This window comes from Cnephaeus nilssonii, assembly GCF_951640355.1.
Source record: "Cnephaeus nilssonii genome assembly, chromosome: 12".
Taxonomy (NCBI): domain Eukaryota; kingdom Metazoa; phylum Chordata; class Mammalia; order Chiroptera; family Vespertilionidae; genus Cnephaeus; species Cnephaeus nilssonii.
In genome coordinates this window covers 71,311,046-71,335,733 of record NC_137083.1, presented here as the reverse complement: position 1 = coordinate 71,335,733, position 24,688 = coordinate 71,311,046, and the positions used below count along the sequence as shown (strand labels likewise).

General features: G+C 37.7%; 1 protein-coding gene across 1 annotated transcript in view; it reads right to left on the bottom strand.

The window, feature by feature from the left end:
* The window catches only part of ASZ1 (ankyrin repeat, SAM and basic leucine zipper domain containing 1), a gene marked incomplete at both ends in the record, with an annotated part of 83,410 nt that overhangs the window by 31,909 nt on the left and 26,813 nt on the right, over nucleotides 1–24,688 (bottom strand). Inside the window, 3 exons of the mRNA XM_079786457.1 lie at nucleotides 304–428; nucleotides 1,725–1,859; nucleotides 2,389–2,500. Coding sequence (XP_079642583.1) covers nucleotides 304–428; nucleotides 1,725–1,859; nucleotides 2,389–2,500 — 372 coding nt within the window. The remainder of the gene's footprint in view (nucleotides 1–303; nucleotides 429–1,724; nucleotides 1,860–2,388; nucleotides 2,501–24,688) is intronic.

The window sequence follows — 24,688 nt, the reverse complement described above, 5'->3', positions numbered from 1 at the left end:
ACTTAGTGTTCAAAAAAACTGAGCACTAACAAAAACATAATCTTAGAACCTTTTAGGAATAAATTTTATTGTGGACATTTTATATAAAGTCAAAAAGTTATCCTCATTACTGTCAATATACACATATAAAATTTTTCTAAAATTCTGGAGAATAAAGCACTTAGAAACCAGACATTTCTAAGTGATATTAAAAAATGCTTATAAGTTTAAGATATCATATATCACATTTACTAGAAGTAATAAAACCATGCACAATTTTTACTGAATTATAGGTATTGTGTTGAACAATAAAAAGGTTTTTACCTAAATATGCTATCTTTTTCTTTATCAGAATCCGTTGTCAATAGTTTACAAATAGTCTCTTCTTTAGTTAGCTGTTGAAGCTTTCCTTTCAATGGATTTAAAGTCAAAGAAAGAAAGCTGAAGATCTGAAAAAAGTTGAGCCATTCAAATATAGTTAACAATATTATATACTATTACTTACACTTAAAAGAAACTAAACGTGATTATTTTATATCTAGAAAGAATTTTTCTCCAAGGTGAGACTGAACTTTCACAACTTACTATCCTAAGAATAATTTTTTAAAAAATAAGCAAATATTTCCTTGATTAAAATAATAACCATAGCCCTAGCTGGTTTGGCTCAATGGATAGAGTGTCGGCCTGCAGACAGAAGGATCCCAGGTTCGATTCTGCGCAAGGGCACATGCCTGGGTTGCGGGCTTGGTTCAATGTGCAGGAGGCAGCCAGTCAAGGGTTCCCTCTCAACATTGATGTTTCTACCTCTCTCTTCCTCTCCCTTCCTCTTTGAGATCAATAAAAATATATTTAAAAAATAAATAAAATAAAATAACCAGAAAAAAACTACATCTAATTAAAAATAGTAAAAACAAAAGAATATAGTAATTAATATTTTCCATACAATATAAAACAAAATGAAAAATTCCATTTTGTTAAGTAACTCAGATTGAGTACTAAGGTAGTACTTTAAATACATGGTTAAGTAGGAAGAATGTAATAAGCATGGCTAAATGTATACAAATCCCAACTCCATATGGGAAATTCCTTAGATTTAAAAATCTAACTTTTTAGTAATTCAAGGTTATGCTTCATAATTAACCAAAATACAAAATTAAATCTCACTTTAAGAAACAATTTAAAACTCAAAATAATCTTTCATGTTCATAATTTTCTTTGATGTTCTTTAATATTCTATTTCAGTGTCACATACCCTAGATCAGTGGTTGGCAAACTGTGGCTCGTGAGCCACACGCGGCTCTTTGGCCCCTTGAGTGTGGCTCTTCCACAAAATACCACGGCCTGGGCGAGTCTATTTTGAAGAAATGGCGTTAGAAGAAGTTTAAGTTTAAAAAATTTGGCTCTCAAAAGAAATTTCAATAACCATAGCCCTAGCTGGTTTGGCTCAATGGATAAATAGATAACAATTTTGTGGCCTATACTGAACAATGGTGTTCAGAAAAAAAACAGTCACCTCGTTGTACTGTTGATATTTGGCTCTGTTGACTAATGAGTTTGCCGACCACTGCCCTAGATTTAATAATGCAATAAACTAATTATAAGTCCTCAAATTTTCAAAGCTTAGAAGAAAAACTACAAATTTCTTCTTGAAATTTCACAGAGCTTTAATGATCAGCATTTACTCTAGAATACAAATGACAACATAACATGCCATAGAAAATTTAGTTTAATATATAAAAGAATACCTCTAGATGTTTATTTCTTTTTGCAATCTCGCTTGGTGTATTTCCATGTTTGGTTTGTAGCATTTTATTTGCTCCAAGTTCAAGCAACTTCAAAACTACATTTTTGTGACCCTGACGTGCTGCCCATGTTAAAGCCTGGACAAGTGGGAGGCGGGGAGGAAAACATTGTTTAAAAAGAGGGACTGTATATGAGAGGGAAAGAACAATAAATAAAATAACAAAGTAAACATGGTTAATTAATGAAGTGATGCAATCTCTTCATTTCACAATTTAATGTAAACATATTTCCAAAGTTGTAATTGCAAAGCAAACTTCCAGTACTCAGTGATTTTATAAGAGAAATGTTTTACACACTCAAGTGATGTTATATAATAAAATGGTTTATCTGCCAATTACTGAACTGTGTTGTATAAAAAAAGAATTCTAAGTGTATTCTGGAGCCCAGGTTTTGTTGTGTGTTACAGCTTCTTTGTCAATGGTGAGGGCCAAGAGAGACAGAAAATTCCTTTTTTATATTTCAGCTGTTGCTTTTCTTCATCAAAACACAATTATATCCTAGCCCTTCTGTAACTTTTATTTCAAAAGTATTTGTGGCCTAATACTAATAATTATAAGATATCAATGTCTTAGAAATAAAAAGGAACATTGTACAATGGATTCTCACAGTATAACCATTTTCATCCTGGGTATTAACTTCTGCTCCATGAGCAACAAGGAGAGCAACAACCTGAGGGTGACCATCTCGTGCAGCATACATGATTGGAGTCATAAGTCTCCTAAAGAGGAGGAAGAAAAGAAACATTTGTGTGAATGCTTCCATTAATAGTTACTCAAGTTCATGAATAACAGTACCATCAGTATTGCTTTGAAAGCAAAGAGAGAAATAAGAGCTTTTAATAAATCATATTATTTAAAATCCAATCTCATAGCAAATAAAAAAATGAACACTTAAAAGTATAACATGCTTACACAGCACCCTCTAGTGAAGAAACACGTTTTAAGAAAAAAATCACAAAATAAACCACACTTTCTAATTTGCGGTTTCACTAATTTACATATTCATATAGAAAAATATCAGAGTAGCTGCACTGTGCTTATGCTGAGAATATAGTAACGAGTAACACAAAAAAGGTCCCTGTCCTCAGAGGAATGCTCAAACTGAATCCTTATTGTATTTTATACAGCAGTTTGCTGAAATAAAAATGTAAATTTAAAACTTCCTCTGTTTCGTAAAGTATTCTATCACAATTCTACTTCAGTTTACGACTGAAAGAATTTTACCCTGACTTGGAGGCTTACTCTAATCAAGAAAGAGATCAATCTAATACTTCAGCCAAATTCTCTGAGACTATTTTCGAGGAGAGCATAGTGCTTTCCCTCTAGTGTATCATTTTCCAAAATTACAGATTGAATCCCTCTACCTCTAGAAGTTAGTCATCCGCTGGACCTATTACAAAGGACACCAAATAGGTTCTATCAGTTCTACTTGGGCTAAACTTATTTTGTGGTCTGTTTTAAAGCAGGTCTGGAATTCTGGGCCTAATCTTCAGGAGTCACCTCAAATATCTAATTTATATACAAAGAAGTTCACAAAAGAACAACAAATTTCAGAATTCTCTATTTTGATCTCATTAAAGAAATTCATCTTGGTTACATTGTATACACTACCTTTAAACAGAATATTTCGTTATTAGGTTCATTAACATAAGGTACAACCTAACTCTAATCACTGCACTCCAATGTCTTTAGCACAAAAAGATTTACATATTTATCTGTTTCTTCTATTTCCTAGTACATTACAACTTTAATGTTTTATTAGAAACTATATGTAGTTGTCAAACATTGTCTCTTTTACCTTGAATATCTCCTATACAGTGCTTTCATTAGACAGACAATTTTTACACGATGAAGAGTGAATTTCCTGGATAACTTAAGCAAAGAGAAAATATATACAAAAGAAAAAATTCATTTGAGTCAACTAATCATTCAAAATGTTCAATAAGTATAAATCATATCTCTTGAGGCCTCTCCTCCATCTCACTTCCCCCACAATAGCTGAAATCTGCTCCTTCCAATCTTTCCTATTTCACAAAGCTACCATTAACCACAGGCCTAAGACTAAGCATTATTTGTGGCTATTCTTCATCACTCCATAAGTCATCAGTAGGTGCTATTGGATTCACCTCAGAATATATTATGAATCTAACCACTTCTCACATCTTGTTAGCTATTATAAGCAGTCCAAGCTATCATTATCTTTTTCTGATCTATATTACTGCGTAAGTCTCAGAACTGTTCTCCATGATTCCTCTTTTGGCCACTTCCAGTTTATTCTTTATGAAAACGCCAAATTATTCCCCTTTCAGGGACTGTGCAAGTGCTGTTCCCTCTACCTTTCTCTAAATCTTCATATTGTCCATTTATTTCTCTTTAATCAGATTCTTATTAAGAGGAAAAGATCAATAAAATTGAAAAACTTACAGCCAAACTGATCATGATAAAAAAGATGACACAAATCACCAATGTCAGGAATAAGAGAAGTGATATTAGTACAGAGTCTCCAGATTTTAAAGTATAAGGAAATATTTATGCCAATAAATTTAAAATTTTATTTATTTATTTTTTATTTATTTATTTTTAATTGAATTGTTCGTATATTTGTATTCTATTGCTACATAACAAATGACCACAAACTTGGTGATTTAAAACACCCATTTACTAATTCAGAATTCTGTAGGTCAAACTTTCAAGCATGGCACATGACTGGGTTTGTGCTCAGGGTATCTCAAAACAGTTATCATATTGGCCAACCCCTAGGAAAGAATTTTGTTACATGCTCATTCAGGATGTTAGCAAATTTTAGTTCCTTATGGTTGTGGGACTGAGGTCACCATATTCTTTTATTTTTTAAAATCTTCATTGTTGAAAATATTACATATGTCCCCTTTTTTGTATATTTGATCATGAAACACAGTATAAATTTCATAAACTCACTCCACAATATGGCAAAATTGGTAAACTAACTAAAGTAAGCTGGCTGAAGTATAATCTCAAAGAGGTGATACTCTTTGGCAGAGTATCCAAATAAGGGGACATGAAAGTGTAAGTGTCCCATTTGATTGAACCTTATTACTAAAAATTGTAACCAAAACTTTCTGAAATTGTACTGAAAACTTAAGTTCTTCCAAATATAAGTTTCTCTTAAGAATCTCAGAAAGGAGCAGGGATATAGTTTTGTTTGTAAATTCTCATGGATATAAATGGCTACTTACAGATGCTTATTCCCTCTTAGATAAGAAAACTACTAGATGTAGTTTGCTTACTAAAAAGCTTCAGAACACTACTAAAATGTTATAACGCTTATATTGGTTTCAATGGAATAGCAAACTCTCAGTAATAGGATCTAGATTAAAGATATATTACTCATGCCAAAACCAGTTTGGCTTAGTGGATAGAGCGTTGGCCTGCGGACTCAAGGGTCCCAGGTTCGATTCCGGTCAAGGGCATGTACCTTGGTTGCGGGCACATCCCCCGTAGGGGGTGTGCAAGAGGCAGCTGATCGATGTTTCTAACTCTCTATCCCTCTCTCTTCCTCTCTGTAAAAAAATCAATATATATTTTAAAAAAAGATATATTACTCAGCTTCTAAACTGTTTTTTCCTTTTTTATTGAATTCATTGGGGTGACACTGGTTAACAAAATTATAAAGGTTTCAGGTGCACAATTCTACAACACATCATCTGTACACTGTATTATTACTCACCACTCCAAGTCAAGTCTCTGTCCATTACCCCTTATCCCTCCAATATCCTCCTCAACCTCCCCTCTGCACTCCTACCCTGCATTTACCACTGTGGTCTATGTCCATGGTGATGGTTTCCTTTGCTGTGAAAAGCTTTTCAGTTTGATATAGTCGCATTTGTTTATTTTTCTTTTATTTCCTTGCCAAGGAAGATATATCAGAAAATATATTGCTATTAGTAATGTCCAAGATTTTACAGTCTATGTTTTCTTTTAAGATTTTCATAGTTTTGAGTCTGATATTTAAGTCTTTAATTCATTTTTAGTTTATTCTTATGTATGGTGTAAGAAGGTGGACTAATTATTTTTTTTACATATCTGCTCAATTTTCCTAGTACCATTTATTGAATAGACTATTTTTACCCCCTATTTTATGTTTTTGCCTTCTTTGTCAAATATTATCTACTAGAGGCCCAGTGCATGAAATTCGTGCATGGGGGGGTCCCTCCACCTGTCCTGCACCCTCTCCAATCCGGGACCCCTCAGGGGATGTCAATTGCTGGTTTAGGCCCCATCCCTGCAGTTGGACATCCCTCTAGCAATCCAGGACCGCTGGCTCCTAACCGCTTGCTTGCCTGCCTGCCTGATCACCCCTAACCCCTCTGCCTGCCTGCCTGATTAGAACTAACCCCTCTAATCTGTCTGCCTGCCTAATCATCCCTAACTGCCTCTGCCTGCCTGCCTGATGGCCCCTAACCCCTCTGCCTGCCTACCTGCCTGATCACCCCTAACTGCCTCTGCCTTGGCCCCACCACCATGGCTTTATCCGGCGTCAGGAAGATGTCCGGTTGACCTGATCTAATTAGCATATTAGTATAGATACTAACAAAAGGGTAATATGCTAATTAGACCAGGTGACCAGACATCTTCTGGACGTCCGACTTCCTTCTGGACAAAGCCACGGTGGTGGGGGCTGACGCAGAGGCAGTTAGGGGCAATCAGGCTGGCAGGGGAGGGCAGTTGAGGGCCATCAGGACAGTACAGTTGGGGGCCATCAGGCCGGCCAGGGAGCGGTTAGGTGGCGATCAGGCGGCAGGCAGGCAAGTGGTTAGGAGCCAGCAGTCTCAGATTGCAAGAGGGATGTCCGACTGCTGGTTTCCCCTGAGGGGTCCCAGATTGGAGAGGGTGCAAGGCAGGTTGAGGAGACCACCCCCCGTGCACGAATTTCATGCACCGGGCCTCTAGTTTGACTCTAAAAGCTTGGGTTTATTTCTAGGATCTCTCTCTTCTGTTCCATTGATCTATATGTCTGTTTTTATGCCAGTACCATGCTATTTTGATTAATATGTCTTTGTAGCATACTTTGATATCAGAGAGCACTACTCCTCCAAATTTAATTTTTTTTCTCAATATTGTTATTATTCAGGGTCTTTTGTGGTTCCATATAAATTTTGGGGATATTTGTTTTAGTTCTGTGAAATATGCCATTGGTATATTTTTTAAAATCCTCACCCAAGAGAGAGGGAAGGAGGAGGGAGGGAGAGGAAGAGAGGGGGGAAAAGAGAGAAACACTGTGTGAGAAACATCGGTTGCCTCCCATAAGTGCCCCAATGGAGGTTTGAAACTCCGCAACCTTGGTATGTGCCCTGATCTAGAATCAAACTGGCTTCCTTTAGGTGTGCAAGATGATGCTCAACCAATAGAGCCACTCTGGCTAGGACATCATTGGTATCTTGATAATAATGGTGTAGAATCTATAGATTGCTTCAAGTAGCATGGACATTTTAATTATATTAATTCTTCTAATCCATGAACATGATATATGCTTTTATTTCTTTGAATCTTCTTCAATTTCTTTCTTTAGTGTCTTATACTTTTCTGAGTTCATGTTCCTTACATTCTTGGTTAAATTTATTCCTAGGCATCTTATTCTTTTTGAAGAAACTGGAAATGGAACTATTTTCTTAGTTTCCATTTCTGATAGTTCATTATTGGTATATAAAAATGCCACCAATTTCTGGATATTTTTGTATCCTTCTACTCTTTTGAATTATTAAATCTAGTGAATTTTTTGGTGGACTTTAAGATTTTCTATGTAAAATATCATGTCATCTGTGAATAATGACAGTTTTATTTCCCCCTTTCCAATCTAGATGCCTTTTATTTCTTTTTGTCTGATCACTGTAGTTAGAACTTCTGGTACTATGTTGAAAAAGAGTGGTGAAAGTGGATTTCCCTGTCTTGTTCCTGATCTTAAAGAAATGCTTTTAGTTCTTCCCCACTGAGTATGATGTTGGTTGTGTGTTTGCCATATATAGCCTTTAATGTGCTGAGGTATGTTCCCTCTATTCCCTCTTTCCTGAGTTTTTATTACAAATGGGTGCCGGACTTTATCAAATGTTTTTTCTGTGTCTATTGATATGATCCTTTTTTATCCTTCATTTTGTTTATGTGGTATACCATGTTTATTAATCTGTGGGTATTGTAACAACCTTGCATCACCAGAATAAATCTCACTTGATTATGGTGTATGATAGTTTTAATGTAATGCTGGATATGATTTGCTAATATTTTGTTGAGGATTTTATCATCTATGATCATCAGGGATATTGGCTTGTAATTCTGTTTCTTTGTAGTATCTTTATCTGGTTTTGGAGTTAGGATAATGCTGGCCTTATGAGTTTCAAAGTCTCCCTTCCTCTTGTATTTTCTGGAACAGTTTGAAAAGGATAAGTGTTAGTTCTTCTTTGAAATTTTGTAATATTCACTGGTGAAGCCATCAGTCCAGAACCTTTTTTTTGGGGGGGGGGGGCGGGTTATTACTGCTTCAATTTCAGTAGCTATAATCTGTCTATTCAGATTCTATGATGATTCTTCCTGATTCCGTTTTGGAAGATTATATATTTCTAGGAATTTATCCATTTTGCCCAGATTGTCCAATTTGTTGCCAAATATGTGTTCATAATATTTTCTTACAATCTTTTATATTTCTATGGTGTCAGTTGTTACTTCTTCTTTTTCATGTCTGATTTTATTTATTTGGGTCCTCTTTTTTTTATTAGACAGGTTAAAGGTTTATCAATCTTGTCTTTTTTAAAAGTATATTTTTATTGATTTCAGAGAGGAAGGGAGAGAGAGAGAAACATCAATAAAAGAATCATTGACTGGCTAGCTCCTGCACCCTCCCCCATCATGTATCAAGCCCGCAACCCAAGCATGTGTCAGGGCTGGGAATTGATCCATGACCTCCCAATTCATAGATCAATGCTCAACCACTGAGCCACACCAGCTGGGCCTTGTTTATCTTTTCAAAAAACCAGTTCTTTGTTTTATTAATCTTTTATATTGATTTTTTTTACTCCTTCCTTTTTGCTGCTTTCCTTTACTTCTGCTTTGATCTTTACTATTTCCTTCCTTCTGCTTACTTTAGGCTTGGTTTATTTTTTTTTTTTTTATCAACTTCCTTTATATGTAAAACTGGATTGAGATTTTTCTTGTTTCTTGAGCTAAGCTTGTAATGCTATGAATTTACCTGCTAGGACTGCTTTCACTGTGTCCCATAGATTTGGGTTGATGTATTCTCATTTCCATCTCTTTTCAATGTATCTTTTGATTTCTTACTTGTGCAAACTGTTAACTCATTCATTGTTTAATAACATGTTATCTAGTCTCCAGGTGTTTGTGTGTTTTTCAGTTTTTTTCTTGTAATTGATTTCTAGTTTCATATGATTATGGTCAGAGAAGATGCTTGATATGACTTCAATCTTCTTAAATTTACTCAGAATTGTTTTGTGTAGTAACATGTGGTCTATCTTACAAAATGTTCCATGTGCAGTTATAAAGAATGTATATTCTACTGCTTTTGGGTGAAATGGTCTGAAAATATCAATTAATCCATCTAATATAGTGTGTCATTTAAGGCAATTTCATTGCTGATTTTCTGTCTGGAAGATCTATCCATTGAGGGCAATAGGGTGTTAAAATCCCCTACTATGACAGTATTACTGTCAATCTCTCCCTTTATTACCATCAAAATCTGCTTTACATATTTAGGTGCTCTTATGTTGGGTACATAAATGTTTACAAAGGTTATATTCTCTTGTTGGATATATCATTATATAGTGTCCTTCTTTGTGTCTTACTATATCCTTGGGTTTAAATTCTATTTTGTCAGATAGAAGTATTGCTACTCCAGCTTTTTTTCATTTTTATGTAATATCTTTTTCCATCCCTTTACTTTTAGCCTGTATCATTCATTTTTATGTGAGTTTCTTATAGACAGGATATATATGGGTCATGTTTTCTTATATTTTAGCTACCCTACATCTTTCGCTTCAAGCATTCAAGCCACTTACTTTTAAAATGATTATTGATAAGTACATATTTATTGCCATTTTATTCTTTTATTTTTTTATTTATTTTTTTAAGGGGTAGTGCCTTAAAGGCCTCTTTATTTATTTATTTATTTATTTATTTATTTATTATTTATTTATTTATTTATTTTAATTTCTTTATTGATTAAGGTGTCACAGCCATTTTATTCTTTTAGCTATATTCCTCTGGTGGTGGTTCTTCTTCTCCTTCTTCTTAAAGCAAGCTCTAACATTTCTTGTAATGCTGGTTGGTAGGAACAAAATCCTTTAGCATTTTCTTGCCTAGGAAGCTTTTTATTTCTCCTTTAATTTTAAACTAGAGGCCTGGTGCACGAATTCGTGCAGGGGTGGGGTCCCTCGGGGTGGCCTGTGGGGATCGGGCCCCAGCTTGCGCCCCCAGGCTCACAGCCCCAGCTCATGCCCCACCCTCGCAGCCCTGCCTGGCACCCCACCTTGGCCTGGCGCTGCCCCCTCACCTGCTCCACCATCCTGCCTATGGGGCGATTAATTGGGGCCACCGGGTCCCCCACCCAGCTCCCTCAGCGCCTCGGAGCTGAGCAGAGGCCCACCCCCTGCTGCCACTGGTAATCGTCTTCAGGATGATCGGCAGGGCGATCAGGCCTCCACTTGCACCTGCCTTGGCCTGGTGCTGCCCTCTCACCTGCTCCACCATCCCACCATGGTCCTGCTCTTGTCGGGGCCATTCGGGGCTGGCAGCACCTCCATTGCCGCCCGCTGCCAGCACTGCATCGCCGACACCCATCATGCTCTGTGCTGCCCCCAGGTGGTCAGTGCACATCACAGCGAGCAGTCAAACTCATGAGGGGACAATTTGCATGATAGGCTTTTATTATATAGGATGATAGACTTGCTGAGATAGTCTTCATTGTAGGTCCTTGCTTGAGATAGTCTTCATTGTAGGTCCTTGCTTTCATTACTTTCAATATTTCATCCCAATCTCTTCTGGCCTCAAATGTTGCTGCTGAGGTATCAGCTGATAGTCTTATGGGAGCTCCCTTAAGACAGATAACTGTCTCTCTCTTGTGGCTTTTAACCCTACCAGACCACTGTACCAATTTTTCGGTAATTTCCGAATCTCTGGTGACTCCTAATTTTCGGTACTTTGCCTAGACCTATTTTCTACAATGTCTCCAAGTTCCATCTTATTCTAACCACTTGTTTGCATGTAACTAACATTTTTCTATATCATGTTGATTTTTTCTCTTTAATGCTCAGGAGCCCAGGTATAGGGGACAGGTTAGGTTCAGGGCCTCAGGTCTGGTAGGTTTAAGATTCTCTCTTTGTCTTTAACCTTTGCTATTTTAGTTATAATGTGTCCTGATATGGTCCTCTTTAGGTCTATCCTGTTTGGGACTCTGCTTCCTGGACTCGTGTGTCTTTTCTCTTCATCGGGTTAGGGAAGTTTTTTGTCATTATTTTTCTTTAAATAGATTCTTGACCCCTTGCTCTCTCTCTCTCTCTTCCTTCTGGTACCCCTATACCATGGATGTTGTTACACTTCATGTTGTCCCAAAAGTCCCTCATTTAATAAAATATTTTTATTGATTTTTAGAGAGAGAAGGGAGAGGGAGAGAAAGAAATATTGATATGGGAGCAAAATATTGATCAGCTGCCTCCCACATGCCTCCTACCAGAGACAGAGCCCAAGTGCCATGACCTGAAATTGAACCAGCAACTTTTTGGTGCATGACTTGATGCCCAACTTACTGAGCCACACCAGCCAAGGCATAGCCTCATTTTCTAAGAATTCTTTTTAGTTTTTGCTGCTCTGATTGGTTGTTTTTTTTTCTAACTTGTCTTCCAAACTGGATCCTCTATTTTATGCAACCTATTGTTGCCTCCATTACTTTTAGCTCTTTTTCTGGAGATTTCTCCTGTTCTTTCATTTGAGGCCTTTTTCTTTGTCTCCCCATTTTGGCTGCATCTTTATGTTTGTTTCTATGTATCAGATCTTCTAGGACTACTCGTCTTCATTGGGTGGCCTTATGCAGTAGGTGTTCTGTGGGGTCCAGCAGTGCAGTTTCCTTGATCATCTGAGCTGGATGCTCCAGGAATGGTCCTTGTGTGGGTTATGTGGGCCCTCCTCTTGTAATTGAGTTTTGATTGCTATTGGCCCATTTGTGTGTGGGATGGACTCTCAGGCTGGCCGACTGTAGAGGCTCAACTATGACGATGTGTACAAGCTGCTGTGCAGGTGTTGACCACACAAAGTGGAATTCGCCTCAGCAGGGTATGGTGCCTGCCAATATTTCCTTCTGGATACACTTCTTGTGAAGCTTATTGGAAACTTCTTTGACATTGTTTGAAGCTGGCCATTGGGTGTGTTGGCTCTGGGCCTCTTGGGAGGGTATGTAGCAATGTTAAGATGTTATTTGTGACTGGCCCTTGGCAACCTGTTTGGAGCAACAAGCTGGGCCTGGGTACACATGGGAAGGACCAAGCTATGCACCAAGGCCAGCTTTTACTAGCACCAAGCCCGGAGGCCTTTCATCAAAAGTCCCGAGGCAGCCAGTGTTAGGCTCAGTCTCCTGGTTGTACTCCTCAGCAGGGTGTAAGCTTAACATGGTGGTGTGAGAGGGAGTCCAGATGGTAAGACTATTGCTTTCTCCCAGGCTCATGCAACACAAGGGGAGAGCTCCACTCAAGAAATATGGTGCCTGCGGTATGGGAGAATGATTCAGTATAGAGATACTGGCAGCTGTCTCCTTCAGCTTCCTCCCCAGAGCATAATGCCCAATCTCACCTCACATGATTCTAGTCCACTCTGCCCTCCCTCTACTGGAGCCCTGGGTGACTGGCTGTGAATGAAATTTTGTGTGTTATCCCATTAAGAGGGTGCCTGTGTCTCTAGTGCACTACCGTCTCTCTCTCTGGTGGACAGAAACTCGGCTGCTGGTCACAGCCAGATGTTATGTGGGTGCCTTTTTTAGGCTCTGATGCTCTCGGCTGAGGAACCTGGCTTGGGATTTACACCCCACACTTCTCAGAGTGAATCTCAGCTGACCCCGTAAGTGTAAGGCCAGCCCTTTTCTTGTCTCCACCCTTCCTATCAGTCTTGATGTTGCTTCTCTAAATCCTTGGTTATAAGACTTCTCTTCAGCTAGTCTTCAGCGAAGTTATTCTGGATTTTTGTTCTATAATTTAGTTGGTCCTGGGAAGAGGTGAGTGTAGCATCCACCTACTCGGCCACTATCTTGGATCTCCTAATCAGTGGTCGGCAAACTGCGGCTCATGAGCCACATGCGGCTCTTTGGCCCCTTGAGTGTGGCTCTTCCACAAAATACCATGGCCTGGGCGAGTCTATTTTGAAGAAGTGGCGTTAGAAGAAGTTTAAGTTTAAAAAATTTGACTCTCAAAAGAAATTTCAATCGTTGTACTGTTGATATTTAGCTCTGTTGACTAATGAGTTTGCCGACCACTATCCTAAGTAGTTATTAAATTTACTGATAACATCAATAATGTTGCATGACAGTTTTGAAAGAGAGAATAATTCTCCCAGTGGTTTTGCATCTATAGAGACTTGTAACTTCTGTAATTGTCTGCCTGTTGTGGATTAATAAATCTAAATAAACTCTTCATTGTTACAAATGCTTCTCTATTTATGACAATGTTACGAACTCTCCAGGGAAGTGATAAAACTTTATAATAACTGATCTACTCAAGTGACATGGTAATTTGTGATACTGATAAATTTACTTCCAATATTAATTTGCATCTTATTTATTTCCTGATATTTAATGTAAAGAATTCTCTTCTTCCATGCACTTTTCTTTGCCTGCTACTTCTAATACATGATTGCTTTGACCAAGGTCAGTTATGTGGACTCCTTTTATTTGTCTAGAACTTAAAACTATGTATTTCAGAGGCTTCTGTCCTCAATACCTTTCCCTTTGTTCACTACATAAAGAACACACCTGAAGGCTGTTACCTACTCTCATGACTTTATTCTCAACATACAATTGACTGCTAAATCTATTATCTTTAGCCCAGGCTTTGTTCCTGAGCTACAGATCTTATCTGTCACTACCACCTAGGTACCCCAAGAAAACTCAAAATCAATCTGAAGTTACCATCTTTGTTCCCTGACTACCCCAGAGGTACCTATGTGGTTTGTTTTGTGTTGTTTGTTTGTTTTTTTTTTGGGGGGGGGGGTTGGTACCTACCTCATATAAACATTTGCTAAATGAATAACATAATTTTGATTGTTTTATTTTCAGCCATTATGTTTTTGTTATGACTTCACTGAATTTGGTTTTAGCTAATATATTATTATGTTTCAATCAGTGAGCTTTACAAATCATATTATTTTCCTTTTTTATTAACATGGTTAAACTTATTTCTGACATTATTTTTGTGTTTTTTACTTACCATGCTCCCATGATAATTATATGCTTCCATGTCTCATTTTTAGCCTTGTCAGAGTGATCAAGTTCTATTTGTTCTATCAAATCCTTACCCCTACCCCTGGCCTCTTGATCTGAAAGTTTATAACATCCTTATTTTCTTTTAGTACTTACTTTTGAATCCTCACCTTCTTCCCAACATTGAGATGTATTATCTCATTGTGTTATCAAGCTGTTTATTGTTTCTAAATTGGAAACCAATTGAATTTTGCAATTGGTTTCCAATTAGTATTTTAAAAAACTACCATACTTTATGATTATATTTCTAACAGTTTCTGAGTTGATTATCTTAGGTTTACACATATTCACATAATTTTGCCCCGTTTCCTAATAAAAAACGCTAATAGTTTGATCAAAGGTAACAAAGTTTAACTAGCGGCCCGGTGCATGGATTCATGCACTGGTGGGGTCCCTCGGCCTGGCCAAAACCAGCTCTCTGACATACCCCGAGGGGTCCGGATTGTGAGAGGGCACAGGCCAGGCCAAGGGACCCCACCAGTGCACAATCGGGGCCACGGGGGACCGCAGGATGTCCAGTCCATCTTGCCCAGTCCCAATCAGCCGGACCCCAGCAGCAAGCTAACCTACAGATCAGAGCATCTGGCCCCTGGTGGTCAGTGCGCATCATAGCGACTAGTCAAATGGTCAAATGAACGGTCGGACACTTAGCATATTAGGCTTTTATTATATAGGAGAGTTTGAAACAGGGGTTGGCAAACTATTTTTGTAAAGTTTTTTTCTGTAAAGTAAATGTGTTAGGCTTTATGGGGCATACAGTGCTGTGTCATAACCACACAACTCTGGTATTATAGCACAAAAATAGCCATAACAATGTGTAAACAAATGAGCATGACTCTGTTCTAATCAAACGTTACAGGTTTATAAACTCCTAGTTTCAGTATAAGTGGTATACCTGTAAGTATAAGTAAAGTCGATCTGCCTAAGTCAAATCTAGTCTTCAGCACTTAGTGGCTGTACAACCTTAATCAAGTTTCTTAAACTCTTAGTGCCTCAATTTCTATAACTTTATATGCTCACAATAATAGTTTCTACATTAGTGGCATCTATTTTTTATATTATCATAATCTGTGGTAATGAGATAACAATGTTTAATAATTAGAAAAGTACCAGACACAAAGTAAATGCTCTGGTATTATTATATACTTGTATTATTATTTGTATCTCGTTTTCTTCTTGTACTTAACTGAATTGCCTTATAGATACCAAAAAGAAAAAAAAGTGAAGATAAAAAAAAAGCATATGATAAGCATCCTATCTTGTTCTTGAATTGCAAATGCTGCTAGTGTTTCTCCATTAATCATCTGACTTGTTTTGGTTTCAGATATACACTTATGAAATTAAAGAACGATTAATCAAATTTTACTAAAGTTACGAAAATTGGACTTCGACTAACTTTTATTAACACATCCATCTGGCATCTATTACAATGATAACTCACTTTTTAAAAATATCTCTTGACCTATTTTTATAAAATTCATTTCCTTAATATTGAACCATTTCTTTTTTAATCCTCACCTGAGGATATGTTTCTTGACTTGGTTGCCTCCCTACGTGCCCCAACCAGGGATGGAACCTGAAAGCTTTCAGGTGTACAAGAATATGCTCCAACCAACTGAGCCACCAGGCAGGGGGTGAACCATTTTTTAAAGTTAATATGCATCCCATTTGAATCACTGGATAGTATTCCTTTAATTTATTGATAACATTCATTTTGCTGATTTATTCAGTATGCTCTGATCATTCATTATGCTCTGCAACTACCTAAGTTATATTAGTGTAATCTATTCCTTGGAAGTTTAAAGAAGTAAACTGTTAAATTCTCTGAGTCCAGGACTTTTGGGGAAGTTAGTTTCTGACAACTTTTCTCTAAAGAGAAATGGAAATTACAACATAAAAACTAAAAGCAACAACAATAACAGCATGAAAACAAATTAGAAATCATAGTTCAACACATAAAACAGTAAGAAGCTAAAAGGTCCATGTATACAAAAAGTCTTATAAATCACTAAGAAACAAGTGGAACCACCAAATAGAAAAATGGCAAAGGTCACAGGTACTTAATATACAAAGAAATATAAACCACTCACAAAAACATGGAAGACATCAATTAAGTATTATTGAAAATATGCAAATTAAAATGAAGTATCATTATTTATAAACTAGAAGCCCGGTGCACGAAAATCGTGCACGGCGGGGGGGTTGTCCCTCAGCCCAGCCTGTACCCTCTCCAATCTGGGACTCCTAGAGGGATGTCCGACTGCCCGTTTAGGCCCGATCCCATCAGGATCGGGCCTAAACGGGCAGTCGGACATCCCTCTAACAATCCAGGACTGCTGGCTCCCAACTGCTTGCCTGCCTGCCTTCGTGATTGCCCCTAACCGCTTCTGCCTGCCAGCCTGATCACCCCCTAACCACTCCGCTGCCAGCCTGGTTGATGCTTAACTGCTCCCCTGCCAGCCTGTTTGCCCCCAACTTCCCTCCTCTGCCAGCCTGGTCACCCCTAACTGCCCTCTCCTGCAGGGTTGATCACCTCCAACTGCCCTCCCTTGCAAGCCTGGTCCCTCTCAACTGCCCTCCCTTGCAGGCCGGGTGCCTCCCAACTGCCCTCCCCTGCTGGCCATCTTGTGGTGGCCATCTTGTGTCCACATGGGGGCAGGATCTTTGACCACATGGGGGCAGCTATATTGTGTGTTGCAATGATGATCAATCTGCATATTACTCTTTTATTAGATAGGATAGAGGCCTAGTACAGGGGTGGGGGCCAGCTGGTTTGCCCTGAAGGGTGTCCCAGATCAGGGTGGGGTTCCCTTGGGGCGTGGGGCAGCCTGAGTGAGGGGCCTGTGGTGGTTTGCAGGCCGGCCATGCCCCCTGGCAACCCAAGGGGAGGCCCTGGTATCTGGGATTTATTTTCCTTCTACAATTGAAACTTTGTAGCCTGGAGCGGAGTGAAGCCTGCTGCTCCCTCCGAGGTGGCAGCCATTTCTGTGGCAGTTAATTCACCTTCTACAATTGAAACTTTGTAGCCTTAAGGGGGTGAGCCCGGCCAGGGTGTGTGGAAAGCTTTGCTTCCCCTGTTGCCGCCGGCAACCCTGGCCTGCTCTCTCAAGCTCCATTCTGCAGCCATTTGTTTGAATTTGTTTACCTTCTATAATTGAAACTTTGTAGCTTGAGTGGAGGCTTAGGCCTGCAACGGCTATGGAAAGCTTGGCTTGCTCTGTTACCTGGGAAACCTTGCTCTCTGTGGCTGTAGCCATCTTGGTTTGGGTTAATTTGCATATTCGCCCTGATTGGCTAGTGGGCGTGGCTTATGTAGCGGAGTGATGGTTAATTTGCATATTACCATTTTATTAGAGAGGATCATATTGGAAAATTAAAAATATCCAGTGATATCACTGTGTGGGTCCTTTCAAATACTGTCAGAGGTAGTATAAAGTGATTCAACTTTTTCTAAGATAATTTGGCAGCACATATCACAATTCTAAATAAACATATATCTGTGAGTCAGCAACCCTACTTTAGGAATGTGTTCTATAGAAAACCTACACAAGTTCCCAGAGATGCTCAGTATTGTTTTGTAATACTAAAAACCTGAAAACTACCCAAATGTTCTTCAATAAAATATGAAGCAATTATTTCATATCAATACAGTGGAATATTATGCAGCCATTATAAAAAGAGAACTATATCTATACACACTGACAAGTATAGTGCCCATGAAACACTGAGCAGATGAAAAAGCCAATTGCAATACAGTATACAGGGTGGGGCAAAAGTAGGTTTACAGTTGTTCATATGGAAAATAATAATAAATAATAATACAAGCATAAACTCTTTCTCAAACTCACAACTGTAAACCTACTTTTGCCCCACCCTATACACTGTATAAAACCATTTAACAACAAAACGAAAATGGTAACACATGGAAGAAGTTCTGCAAAAATATATAACAACCTGCTATAAGAACTGAAGAGTAGGGGAAAAAGACTTTTCACTTTCTAAGTTACATACTTTTTAAAGTTTTTAACAAAAACCTTGCATGTCAGAATTTTAAATAAAAATCAATTTTGAAAACAATCTTGAAGTACAATTGAACTAATGTTCTTCAAATTCAGGCAAATTTACTTGCTATTATCAATTTTGAATATGTAGTCCATGGCCTTTTAATTGAACCTCTTGGCTCCAATTCATCTTCAACTTGGTGTCAGAATAACCTTTATAAAATAACCAGAGTCCTGGTGCATGAAAATTCATGCACTGGAGAGGGGGGGTCCCTCAGTCCAGCTTGCCCCCTCTCATAGTCCGGGAGCCCTCAGGGGCGGGAGGCGACCCAGTAATCAGGGGAAGGCGATGCCCCCATCACACCTCTGCTGCTGTCACTTCTGGCTGTGCAAGCCTTGGCCAGCCCTGGTTACCTGAGCCTCAGGTGGCCCTGGGCAGCTGGGCAGCCACCATCCGAGGCTTGCCTGTGCCTTTGGCTGGCCCTGAGCATCTGGGGGGCCTGAGGGGGCTAGGGGACTCCGGAGGCAGGGCTGAGGGGACTGGGCACTGCCATCGTGTGGCTGTGGGTGCCGCCATATTTGAGGGTGTGGCAGTCAATTAGCATATTCCCTCCTTATTGGCTGTGGGCACCGCCACCTTTGCAATGACGAGAGGGTCAATTAGCATATTCCCTCTTTATTAGATAGGATATGTTCATTCTTCTTAGAATTGTTCAATAGTTTTCAGGATTAAATTCATTTATTTTTAAGCGAAGATTACACAGATTATTATCTAGCCAATGATGAATATGAGTTTGCTCATTTTCTACACCAATTTCATATGATCTGGTTACATAATTTATAAATTGCCTGAATCTAATAGGCTCTTTCTCTGCCTAAACATGCACCCACACTGAATTTTCTCTTTTCCTTTTTTAATATGTTTTTATTTATTTTATTTTAGAGAAACATCAATTGGCTGTCTCCTGCATGCCCCCTTACTGGCATTGAGCCAGCAACCCAGGCATGTGCCCTGACTAGGAGTTGAACCAGCAACCTCTTTATGCAAGGGACGACACTTAAGCAACTGAACCACCCCGGCCAGGGCATGAATATCCTTTTCTACCATAGTTACTGGTAGTTGGCTAACTTCTATTCATTCTTTAAACTTCAGTTCAAAGGATATACTTCTAGGAAGTTTCTTCCATTTGTCATCTTCATCTCAGTTAAATTCTCCTAATTTTGATTCCTAGAGACACCCTATTCTACCTCTAATGTTACTATGTTATAAATGCCTTTAAGTGTTGTAGTCTATACTGTCAAATTCTTCAGGAATGGACTGGATCTTGAATCTTGTATCTTCTAGTACTTAGCATGTATTGTCTAACAAAACCCAGCTGAATTTACTAGTGATACTAAGTTGTATTTTTATTCATCTACCAAATTTCCTCAAAATTTTAATGGGTTAAAATAGTAAGATTTATATATGTTACTATAATATAAAATATTATTTTTGGATGATACAGAGCCTTTCATTCATCTTACTTTCTTGTTATTTCATTTCTACAAAACCTCCACTAGATGGCATACATGAAAAAGTAGAAACAAAATTATCAGTCTGGCAGGGGAAAAAATGTACCTTCATAATGATATATGTATCATTTCTCTGTACCAAGTGTAAAATGGTTGGTTTGTCTTCATGTCAGATTTTTACTGTGTAGTTCAGTATTATCTGCTGTTTTTATTCTATTTAATCAGCTTTAGCTGGGAAATTTATGGAAAACTATAAATTTTGACAATGATAAAATGCTATAACTAGGACATCCATTTCTAACTATCAGAGTAGTTTTATTAGATAAACCCTTCTAATACAAAGGTTATAAAAGCTATAAAATAGAAACTATGTTTGAGGCATTGTAGAAAAACTAAGGCAGCAAGAACATGAGAAGCCAAGATCCTGGGTAGAAAATAAGCATTTGTTGAGTCCTACATTCCTTGCCACTTGTTCCCTTAAGAAGACATTTGCCAATTCCTGGGTAGCATAAGCAGAAAGCTATGGCCTGTGTTGTAGGCCTTATGGGGCTGGGCTGAAGACACAGAAATTGGATTCAGGGCTACCAAACAAGAACTCTAAGAGTTAAATCTAGAAAAAAACAAAACAAAAAAGGAATAGCAGAAAAGTGATCTAACCCTTTGCACTTGCTTGCTTTTTTTCTCGATTCCTTTATTCTACTTGGGATTTAATTTTTTAAATACCCCAGATTTTACAAAGCGCGGCAGTAGAATAAAAAACTGGAGTTTCTGTTCATACAAACTTATTTATTTGGATTTTTTTATATTTCAAATTATTGATACATTCAAAGAGTAACTTTAATCTCTATAATTTTTCATGGTGTGATATTTTTTGAAACATTCACCCACATGAAGACCTGGTTTACATTCACATGTTTCACAAATATAAATCGTCTCCCTTCTTCCTCCTTTGATTTTTCTGTTAGAACAAACAACACAATCTTTGTGTTTTTTGTTAGGGTGAGCTATGATTATATGGAGCTTTCCATCTAAACGTTGCTCTAAGTTAGTGGATAATAATCTACCCCTGGAAGTTAGTGTACCATCTCTGAATTCTCTAACAAGATCATGTACTAGTTTCCTAATAAATTTCACATGCGTTATCGGTTTTTCATTTTTTCTTTTTTGGCATCAGTTGAGACGGCATTTACATTTTACTTGTCCTTTCATGCTAATAAAAACAAGAAAAGATACTGAAAAAATAGACAAAAATCCCCCTCGCCCCCGCCCCCCGCGGTGAAACTGCGTGTCGAGTGTGGCTCGACATACGAGCTGCTACCGATGCTAACCGTATCGAGACACACTCGACATCCGAGTGCAAAAGGCTAAGACACACAGATATGTGTAGGAAGAGAGGGAGGAGGACTACAAACCAGTTGTTAAGAGGCTGAAAAGCTAATAAGGGATTTCATTATTTCCATAAAGCTGAAGAAACAAATTTTTGCATTCATGACCCTAAGGAAAGAGTGAAGATAGGGAACATATAAAATGGAGTCACTTTAATCAAGCTGCTAAAATGAACATTATGAAGGTTGAGGCATGAGGAAAGATGCCATTCTTATTCTTACTAGCCTGGGAATTTAAAGCTTTTTGAACTTTCCAGTCCTGAATCAATGCCTGGATATTCAGTTGGACCCCCAGATAACCCTCTAATTGCCCCCTGAAGGATTCACGTATCTACACAACCTGCCTTCCATCTCACATCCATTATCCAGACCACTCATTTACCCCAGTGGGTCAGATAAATGCTCCAAGTTTGAATTTCTACCACTGAAGGGATATTGGGAAAATAGACCAATCCCAAAACACAGCCTTGAACCATTATAATCCATAAGCAAATCAAGAGTCTCTCATGCAGAAGAAAATTAAATATTTTCTGGAGGCAAAGAGACCTATACAAATGTTTATACATAATTTCTAGCATTTCATAAAAATTTACTAGGCATTCTAGGAGATAAAACCAGTTGACCAAAATAAAAAAGAAAGACAGTAAGAACAGATCTATATATGTTATCATAAGCACACTCCAAAATAGGTGTGAAAGAAAAAATTTAGAGATCAGAATTTTTTTGAATAAAGGAGGCAATCAGAAACTCTACAACTGGAAAAAATGGGATTACTGAAAGTAAGATATTAATGGTTGGATGTAATAGCAGATTAGCTATAACAGAAGAGGATTAGCAACCTGGAAGATAGGCTGTGAGAAAACACCCAGGTGAAATATGAAGAGGAAAAAGGATGGAAAATAAAGAAGAGTGTGAAGAAACATATGTGGATAGGGGTGTAATGGTCTAAACCCAAGTTGGAAAGAAGAGGGAGAATGAGGCAAAAGAAATATCTGAAAATATACTAGTTGAAACATTTCCCAGACTCATTAAATATGTATATCAAAGAAGTTCTATGAACTCAAAGCTAAACAAATTCAAAGAAAATTATATCTAAGGATATCATAACAAAGTTACCTAAAACAAGACAAATAGAAAATCTTTTTTGTTTGTTTTATTAATCCTCACCCAAGGATATTTTTCCATTGATCTTTTAGGGAAAGTGGAAGAGAGAGGGAAAGACAGAGTGAAACATCAATGTGAGAGAAACACATCAATTGGTTGCCTCCTGCATGCGCCTTGACCAGGACCGAGGAGAAGCCTGCAACCAAGGTACGTGCCCTTAAACGGAATCGAACTCAGGGCCCTTTGGTCCACAGGCTGACGTCCTATTTACTGAGCCAAACTGGCTAGAGCTAGAAAATCTTTTTTTAAAAACCACAGGATAAAACATAATTCCTTCAAAGAATCAAGAATAAGACTTAACAGCTGGCTTTTCAATAGAAAAATGTAGGGTAGGAGACAACAAAATGACAGTTTAAAAATACCAAAAGGAAATAACTTCTAACCCAGAAGTATGTAGTCAATGAAAATAGCTTTCAAAATTAAAGTGAAAAAAAAAAAAGGGTTTCAAACAAAAACAGACTTTGTCACTAGAAAATACACTGAAAAAAGATTTTCAGAAGAAAAATAATCCCTAAGTGAAACATGAAAATGTTGGGTGGACTGAAGAACACCAAATAAAATGAATACGTGAGTAAATCTACAAAAATTGGATGGGCAAATGGCGTTAAAATACTCTAAGATTCCTGCCATTTCCCAGGAATTGATAAAAGTACTAAATTATAATAGACTCTATTAAGTAAAGAATACATGTTATAATCTCTAGAATAGCCACTCAAATAATAATAGAAGAATAGAGAAATCAGCAAGATAGAAACTGAATTAAAAAATGAATCAAAAACAATCTTGGAAAAAAGAGCACTAACTAAATGGAACAGATATATCAGCATGCACCCTAAATACAAATGGACTAAATATTTTAATTAGAATAAACTATTATTAATAAATCTTGATTTTAAAAAGGGATCTATACGTTGCTTACTTTAAATAAAAGCATATAGAAAAGTTGAAAAAAAGGACAAAAAAAAGCTATACCATCAAAACAAAAACACTAAACTAAAAGACAGCTGATATAGCCATTCTAATAGGAAAGTGTATTGCAATTAAGAAGTATTACTACATTTACTGAGAATCACACTGCATAAGAATAAAGTCATTGTATCAGGAATATGGTGGCTTTAAAACAAATAAGCAAAGTTGACCAAAAAACACATTACAGTAACTAACAGAAAAAGCCAAAATAATTAGTAGTCAGCTAGATTTGAACAAGATAACTAATAAATGTGGCTTAATTAATACAACACATAGACCATTATACACAACTACTACCAAATTACATTATTTTTTTATGTACATGGGATATTTGCAAAAACTGTCCATAGGCTGGGCCATCAAGAAAGTCTTAATAAATTTCAAAGATGTGAAATATAGAACATGTTCTCACCCCACAGTGGAATTAAGCTAGAAATCAATAACAAAAAGAAAACTAGAAGAAAAAAGAACTGTGATATATTCAAACACTGAAATATATCTCAGCAATAAAAACAATTGAACTACTGCTATAAAAACATGAATGTAAATAAAAATACTAGGCTGAGTGAAATAACTCACACACTAAGAGCATCTAACATAGTCCTAACTGGTTTGGCTCAGTGGCTAGAGCATCGGCCTGCGGACTGAAGGGTCCCAGGTTCGATTCTGGTCAAGGGCATGTACCTTGGTTGCGGGCACATCCCCAGTAGGGAGTGTGCAGGAGGCAGCTGATTGATGTTTATCTCTCATCGATGTTTCTAACGCTCTATCCCTCTCCCTTCCTCCCTGTAAAAATCAATAAAATATATTTTAAAAAGAGTATCTAATATATAATGTGCTAAATAAAAGAGGGTAAAACATAAAAACAAGAGTTGCCTCTAGGGGACTGTCTTGAAAGGGACCTAAGGAAACTTTCTAGGGAAATGGAAAAGTGAATGTGAGCTACATGGGTATATTTATTTGTCATCCTTCAAACTGTACACTTAAAAACTATATATTGCACTTTGTAAATCAGATCTCAATAAAAATGTAGAATAGCCCTGACCGGTTTGGCTCAGTGGATAGAGTGTTGGCCTGCGGACTGAAGGGTCCCAGGTTTGATTCCAGTCAAGGGAATGTACCTTGGTTGCGGGCACATCCCCAGTGGGGAGTGTGCAGGAGGCAGCTGATTGATGTTTCTCTCTCATCGATGTTTCTAACTCTCTATCCTTCTCCCTTCCTCTCTGTAAAAAATCAATAAAATATATATTTTTAAAAATGTAGACTAGAAAATAGACCAAATGATTTACAGATGGATGATGACTATATGTATGAATATGCAGATGGATGTGTATATATATGGCTAATGGTACCATTATAATGATAAGAAAGGTTTAA